Source organism: Drosophila mauritiana, unplaced genomic scaffold, assembly GCF_004382145.1.
Source record: "Drosophila mauritiana strain mau12 unplaced genomic scaffold, ASM438214v1 Y_36, whole genome shotgun sequence".
Taxonomy (NCBI): Eukaryota; Metazoa; Arthropoda; class Insecta; order Diptera; family Drosophilidae; genus Drosophila; species Drosophila mauritiana.
The window spans coordinates 93276-101569 of NW_022881582.1; the positions used below are offsets into that span (position 1 = coordinate 93276).

Genomic DNA, 8294 nt, shown 5'->3' on the forward strand with positions numbered 1-8294 from the left:
TTGACTAAAACAATTGGTGAAGCATATTCTGATTTACTAGGTTGAATAATTCCCTCTTTTAAATAGTCATCTAATAGTTTTTGTAATTTTTCTTTTTCTGAGTAGGCAAGTCTTCTTGGGGCGCAGCTAAATGGTTTTGACGTTTCTAAACAAAGTTTTATTTCGCATTTGACTAAGGGCTCGGTAGGCTTATTAACGCTTAAGTAGTTGCGTTTAATAATCTCCTTTAACTGACTGTTTAAGGCTTGGTTATTGTTTTCGCCGCATATGAAGTTCATTTGCTCATCGTCTAAGTGATCAATGCTACAAATTTCTCTAACAGCTTCTTCATAACTGGGCACAACCGCAGCATAAAGTCCGGAATCCGTCGTGAAGTTGGCTAAAGGCATAACTGTTTCGATGACCGTTTTGCTACCTGCTTCGTTAACAGTTTGACTAACTATACTACTCGCTTCGTTGGCTGTTTTACTAACTGTCTTATTAACTGTTTCATTATCCATTTGACTAACTGTTTCATCAACCTCTTCGTTAACTGTCTCACTAACTGTTTTGCTAACTGTCTCACTAACTGTCTCACTAACTGTTTCACTAACTGTTTCGCTAACTGTTTCACTAACTGTTTCACTAACTGTTTCGCTAACTGTTTCACTAACTAATTCACTAACTGTTTCACTAACAATAGAACTGACTGTTTTACTATTTGCTTTTCTATATCTTTTACTATCGACTGGGTTGACCGTTATCCTTCCCAAGGCGTCTGGATCCAGTTTTAACTGGCACGCTTCCATGAAATTTCGTCCAAGAACTACATTATGACTCATAGACTCGTCTGGGACCACGTACAAATAAAAATAACATTTAACTTTTTCTTTTATAATGTAACATAAGATTTTTCCATATATTGTCAGTTGGCTTTTATTCAGCCCGAAATAGGTTTCTGAAGCGGATTCTAAATTAATTTCCTTGGATACATTGCTTAACTTTGTAAATGATATTGGACTCCCTGTGTCTATGAGGCATTCTGTAATTAATGGGATTTTACAGCTATTGTGAAAAAAAATCTTGACAAGTCTTACATAATTGTTGATATTGGCGCTCTTGCGCTCCGGGCATTGTCCGACGAAGTGTCCAAATGCCCCACAGGCATAGCAGGATCCGGGCTCCCTCTTTGGCTTGAGACACTCCCTGGCGAAGTGCCCTTTGGAGTTGCAATTGGCACAACGTAAGTCCTTATTGGCTGCACCTCCTCCAGTAAGGCGCTTTGATGAACTGCTCCCTGTTTTGTGCTTCGGCAGACGGACTTCCGAGAAAGCCCGCAGAATTTGCATCGGCTCGGAGAAACACTGTATGCGCGCCTGGTTGCGCAACGCTGGTGCTGGGATTCCTTCAATGATGCTTTCCAGGAGCTCCTCTAGATCGATGTTGATGTCGTTGGCCAGCATCACCTTGTCCTCGAAGTAAACAGCAAATTTCTCATCCGGATGCCATTCGCGTTTTTGAAATGCGTTCCTCAGTTCCCCTTTTGACATCTTGACCTCGAATGTCAAAATTAACTGTTCGCACAGCTGGTCGGTCGATTCTAGGATGCGTGTGGCGCTTGCGTGCAGCCAGCGCTGTGCGTTTCCTTTTAGTTTGGCAATTAGCAGCATGTGCATGCATCCGTCGTCCAAATTGTAAATCTTTCCGATGTTCTGAAACTGCGTGACCCAATTGCGCGCACATAAGCTGCCGTCAAACTCCATCGTTACCTCTTTTGCCAAGGCAAGCGATGTTGCAGGAGATTCCAGAAGCTTGTTTACATTTCGACTCTGGTGCTGAACAACATTACAAGCGATTTCTTTTCCAACACTGGTATGTCCCATGTCGATGTTATCGGCGGCGATAGTTACCTTGGTGCTGCTAACATTGGCGTCGGTGCTGTTAACATTGGCGTCGGTGCTGTTAGCGCATATGTTAACATTGCCGTGGTTTCCGTTGCTGTTGTTCTCGATGACGTCATTGATCTGGCGAGCATGAGCAGACTTGCTCTTGTTCACGTCGTCGATATCCGCTTGGATCCTCTGCAGCACAGCCATGTTTGCCTCTATCTCGTCCCGAAGCTTTTTTAGAGTGGCTCTCTCTGCATCCACCAACGATAGCTGATCCAGATCGATGTTCTCCGGGGATTCTGACTGCAATGACTGCTCGTCGAACGGGATCGTGCGTGTGTCTCCACCCTGTGGCTCTCTCTGCTTTGGCCAGGCTGCAGCTCCATCCAATTCCTCCACCTCTTCTGCTGCTGATCCGTTATTTGGCGGTGAATCGCCACGCGTTTCTGGGGAAATGGCCTGCAGACGCACTATTAGTTCCGCTTTTGTACCGGAAGTCTGGCGTCCAAGAGCTTCCAACCACTTCTTTAGTTGGAGCACTGAGAATTGATTCCAGTTAGTGTCAGGCATAGTGGGTAATGACCACTTCTGATGTTGTGGACGCCGAAAAATGAATATAGGCACTTAGTCTTTTTAATAATTTCACAATCTCTTTAATCGACCTTTCCCTTCAACTACACGCCACCGAATGCCGCGTCTCGCATATTCCACTTTGCTTATGCTCTCTCACATCTGTATGCGCTTGTGAGTGAGCTAGGTATACATTATTATCTCTTAATGCTAGCTTATAAGTAAGAGCGAGATGACAGTAATATTCTTATTTCTAACGGTGATATGATCTTATGCTACTACATGGTACAGTGGGCCTTATGCGTGTTCATCCTACCACAATTCCGAAAGCTGGAAAGAAATACATTACTGATCCGAAGTCGTTCAGACCCATCAGCTTGACATCGTTTTTGCTAAAAACGTTGGAAAAGGTAGTGGATTAGAAGCTCGCATTAGAAGCACTCTGCTTGAGGAGCATCCGCTCCAACGGACGCAGCATGACTACAGGGCGGGGATCAACTGATACTGCCCTATATCACCTGAAAAGCCGTATTGAGAATTCCCTGATTCATAAGGAAGTGGCATTATGTGCCTGAGTCATGTCAACGCATCCCTGGCAAGAAGAGGACTAGATGTGACAACCAGCAGATGGATCAAATCACTACTGGCATCTAGGCGAGCCATGGCCAGTATAGGAGGACAGTCGTCCACAGTATCTACCACAAGGGGTTGCCCCCAAGGGGGTGTCCTCTCGCCTCTCCTGGGTATATTTTGCCAAGGCTATGCTGACGATATTGTCATTATAGCTAGAGGTAAATATGAGCAAACAGTCTGCGATATTATTCGAATGGTGCAAGGAAGTAGGCCTGAGCCTAAATCCTAGCAAAACTGTTATTGTTCCTTTCACAAATAGGTACAAGCTACAGAGAATGAAGGCAATAACCCTGTCAGAATGTCGCATAGAGGCCAGCAAAGAAGTTAAGTATCTTGGGATAATTATGGAGGTGATGGACGTTTATAGAAAATTACGCAGGCACCTTGAACTGAGTTGACAAAGAAAAAGGCAATGTTTAGATTTGATTTTAATGAAGGAAATGAGCACTTTTATTACAGTCGACGATGGTCTATTGCATCCTGTTTATTTTATGTCAAAGAAGACCACGGTACGGTACGGTACACGGTACGACCCAGACGGGTGCACTCCAGGGGGAATGGCTGTTTTTTATGATGTTTTGTTCGAGCATTTTTGAAATTTGCTTTCGAACTTTGCCTTTATGTACAAATGGGTAATGGTAAGATTTTGTGTGAATCGGTATATTATCTGTTGGTGGTATAGAGTGTTTGACGGCGTTGCAGAAAGTTAGTTGGTTGTTTTCGTTGTGGAAAAGACTTTTTAATAACTTGCACAGTTTAAGTATGTACTGTTTTTCCTCGCTGTTGTTATAGCTCTAGAAATTTCTTTCCTTTAAAATTACGACATGGAAATATAAAGATTTATCGCAAACAAACCCTAGCTTTTATGTAGTCTTCTGCAGAACACGCGATGGGACTACAGAAATTAACTCGACGTATTTTAATTTCTTCGATCTTCGTGTATCTTATTTTCTTTTCTTAAAAAATTTAAATTTTAAGCAACCCTCTGCAGAACACGCGATGGGACTGCACAGGCCATTCACATATTTATTCTTTCTTTATTACGTCATTTTACTCGAATCATAATCTCCGGGCCGGACTAAGGGTCATTCGACCCGTGCCGAGAGTCTGCCAGGCTGGGGGCCCGGGAAACAACTAGCCCAGTCGCTAACGGAGAGTCCGGGCAATTGGCGTCCGCCCGGTCTAGTTAGCCTTACCCGGGTACTCTGCCCGGGTGGACCGTTTATTTCTCTGCAACTCGTGGGAACTATGAACAATAGACCTAAAAAGATCAAAATACCGCAGGCCTTGACTGCGGGAAATGTCGGAAGACAATTTGAGGACCGTCTCCTTGGTAACACAAAAAAATGCTCGTAATCGGAGTGTGCCAACGGCACAAGCACGCCCAGTTGCGGGAGGGAAGAATCCGGCAGCCACACCGAGTCACTCGAATGTGGTCCAAGCCGGCCAAGCGGGACGGGCTAAAAACCCTGACACCTCCGACGGAAACGCCTAAGAGGCAGAAGAAGGTGGAGAAGATCAGGCCACTGACTGCTCCTTTCGATGGCCCAAGTACCTCAAGTGCTGCAAAGGCAGCTGAGGTACGCAAGCGCGTACTCATATGCGGCCGTAACTGGGGCCATTAACGTTGCGGTCGTACCAGAGCGATACCCAAAAGTCGTCCTCAGGAGTGAGAGCCTCTCACAGCTCGAGGACGCACTACTGGAAGAGATAGTCCTGTTCGGTTGGTTTTCTCCAATTAAGTTTGGAGGAATCCACTGCCTCAGGCTTCTCCCTAGCAGTAAATGTCAGATCACAGAATTATTCGTTTTAACATAGGGCTAAGTCTAGAATGTAGCGAAAATACGAACTGGAAAGGGTTCAATGCCTCCTTACTGCGAGATCCAGTTACTAGGGTAACCGGGAAACTCCGTACCACTGTAGAACTGGAGACGAAGATATTAACTCGTGTTTTACTAACGCGTTCAGAAAAAGCTGATTCCTTGGCCGAGCCAGGGAAAAAGGTGCTCCATGGTTGAACTACCAATTGGAGAAGTTGCGGAGAGCGACCAGGCGTCTCTTTAACAAAGCAAAAAGAGAAGGGAGTTGGGATTCCTACCGGAATAAACTGACCATGTATAACCATGATATCAGGAAAGCCAAACGAAGGAATAATAGAACCTTCTGTGAGGCAAGGTGATAGACTTCACAGAGCAATCTCCAAAGGAGTGCCAGAATCAAATCAGGCAATACGAAAGGATAACTCCTATAATATAGGAAGTAAGGAAAAACTTGAGCTACTACTGGCTGGCAACTCACTTTCCGGGAAGCACGCTCCAAACGGATGGGAATACCCTGGTAACGGCACAAAATCAATAGTAACAACGGAGAGATTAAGATGGGCAATTGGTACATTCCAGCCCTACAAATCTCCTGGTCCAGATGGCATTCAGCCAATCCTGCTTCAACGAGCGCTAAGTCAGCTCGCAGTACCGATCAGGAAAATACTGATCAGCAGCCTAGCTTTAGAACACATATCTACTGCCTGGAGTATAGCAAAAGTGGTCTTCATTCCGAAAGCTGGAAAGAAATACATCACTGATCCGAAGTCGTTCAGACCCATCAGCTTGACATCGTTTTTGCTAAAAACGTTGGAAAAGGTAGTGGATTAGAAGATAGCATTAGAAGCACTCTGCTTGGGCGGGCAGATCAACTGATACTGCCCTATATCACCTGAAAAGCCGTATTGAGGATTCACTGACTCATAAGGAAGTGGCATTATGTGCCTTCTTTAGACATACAGGGTGCTTTCGACAATACCTCCCCTGAGTCATGTCAACGCATCCCTGGCAAGAAGAGGACTAGATGTGACAACCAGCAGATGGGTCAAATCACTACTGGCATCTAGGCGAGCCATGGCCACTATAGGAGGAAAGTCGTCCACAGAATCTACCACAAGGGGTTGCCCCCAAGGGGGTGTCCTCTCTCCTCTCCTTGGTATATTTTGCCAAGGCTATGCTGACGATATTGTCATTATAGCTAGAGGTAAATATGAGCAAACAGTCTGCGATATTATTCGAATGGTGCAAGGAAGTAGGCCTGAGCCTAAATCCTAGCAAAACTGTTATTGTGCCTTTCACAAATAGGTACAAGCTACAGAGAATTAAGGCAATAACCCTGTCAGAATGTCGCATAGAGGCCAGCAAAGAAGTTAAGTATCTTGGGATACTTATGGAGGTGATGCCGCTTCATATCGTCATTGAAATGAAACGGAAAGCCACCCTAATAAGAATTGATGGAGCAGGAAATGACTGTATCCTCAAAATTAAGGATGTTGAATGAAAGCCTTAAAAGGGGTATCCCTTTGCAAATGCAACCAAGGGATGAGAGGCCATCTATCATGACAAGGACATTGCTATACTGTCTGATAGTCAAGCATCCATAAAGGCGCTCAGCAAAGCTAAGATAACATCTAAGCAATTAAATGAAGCGAGGTGGCAACGACCGTTCGCTGAACGGTTGGAGGGTCTGTGTGCCGGTAGGAACCGGTAACTCGCGCATTCAATTTCTTGGCCATGTTATAGGAAATCAAAAAATTTACCCCTCACCCGAGAAAATAGAAGCTTTAACCAAGATGCCACAAAATATTTAGCAAGTAGAAAGTTTTTTGGGCTTGACGGGCTATTTCAGGACGTTTATAGAAAATTACGCAGGCATAGCTACACCTTGAACTGAGTTGACAAAGAAAAAGGTAATGTTTAGATTTGATTTTAATGAAGGAAATGAGCACTTTTATTACAGTCGACGATGGTCTATTGCATCCTGTTTATTTTATGTCAAAGAAGACCACGGTACGGTACGGTACACGGTATGACCCAGACGGGTGCACTCCAGGGGGAATGGCTGTTTTTTATATTCGAGCATTTTTGAAATTTGCTTTCGAACTTCGTCTTTATGTACCAATGGGTAACGGTAAGATTTTGTGTGAATCGGTATATTATATGTTGGTGGTATAGAGTGTTTGACGGCGTTGAAGAAAGTTAGTTGTTTGTTTTCGTTGTGGAAAAGTCTTTTTAATAACTTGCACAGTTTAAGTATGTACTGTTTTTCCTCGCTGTTGTTATAGCTCTAGAAATTTCTTTCCTTTAAAATTACGACATGGAAATATAAAGATTTATCGCAAACAAACCTTAGATTTTATGTAGTCTTCTGCAGAACACGCGATGGGACTACAGAAATTAACTCGACGTATTTTATTTTCTTCGATCTTCGTGTATCTCATTTTCTTTTCTTAAACAATTTAAATTTTAAGCAACCATCTGCAGAACACGCGATGGGACTGCACAGGCCATTCACATATTTATTCTTTCTTTATTACGTCATTTTACTCGAATCATAATAACACAAAATTCTCGTAATCGAAGTGTGCCAACGGCACGCCCAGTTGCGGGAGGGAAGAATCCGGCAGCCACACCGAGTCACTCGAATGTGGTCCAAGCCGGCCAAGCGGGACGGGCTAAAAACCCTGACACATCCGACGGAAACGCCTAAGAGGCAGAAGGTGGAGAAGAGCAGGCCACTGACTGCTCCTTTCGATGGCCCAAGTACCTCAAGTGCTGCAAAGGCAACTGAGGTACGCAAGCACGTACTCATATGTGGCCGTAACTGGGGCCATTAAAGTTGCGGTCGTACCAGAGGGATACCCCAAAGTCGTCCTCAGGAGTGAGAGCCTCTCACAGCTCGAGGACGCACTACTGGAAGAGATAGTCCTGTTCGGTTGGTATTCTCCAATTAAGTTTGGAGAAATCCACTGCCTCAGGCTTCTTCCTAGCAGTAAATGTCAGATCACAGAATTATTCGTTTTAACATAGGGCTAAGTCTAGAATGTAGCGAAAATACGAACTGGGAAGGGTTCAATGCCTCCTTACTGCGAGGTCCAGTTACTAGGGTAACCGGGAAACTCCGTACCACTCTAGAACTGGAGACGAAGATATTAACTCGTGTTTTACTAACGCGTTCAGAGAAAGCTGATCCCTTGGCCGAGCCAGGGATAAAGGTGCTCCATGGTTGAACTACCAATTGGAGAAGTTGCGGAGAGCGACCAGGCGTCTCTTTAACAAAGCAAAAAGAGAAGGGAGTTGGGATTCCTACCGGAATAAACTGACCATGTATAACCATGAGATAAGGAAAGCCAAACGAAGGAATAATAGAACCTTCTGTGAGGCAAGATGATAGACTTCACAG

The 8294-nt window shown here is 44.4% G+C and overlaps 1 protein-coding gene across 1 annotated transcript; it reads right to left on the reverse strand.

Annotated features, from left to right (window-relative positions):
• Positions 1-653: 653 nt before the first annotated feature.
• Positions 654-1817, reverse strand: LOC117150145. Its single transcript, XM_033316948.1, has 2 exons — positions 1077-1817; positions 654-1021 (listed from the first exon to the last, which is right to left on the reverse strand). The coding sequence occupies exons 1-2, from the start codon at positions 1740-1742 to the stop codon at positions 1010-1012; spliced, it is 678 nt and encodes a 225-aa protein (XP_033172839.1). The 5' UTR covers positions 1743-1817; the 3' UTR covers positions 654-1009.
• Positions 1818-8294: the final 6477 nt, after the last annotated feature.

Coding starts and splice junctions, on each gene's coding strand:
- LOC117150145 (XM_033316948.1), bottom strand. CDS start 1,742: ATGGAGTTTGACGGCAGCTTATGTGCGCGCAATTGGGTCACGCAGTTT.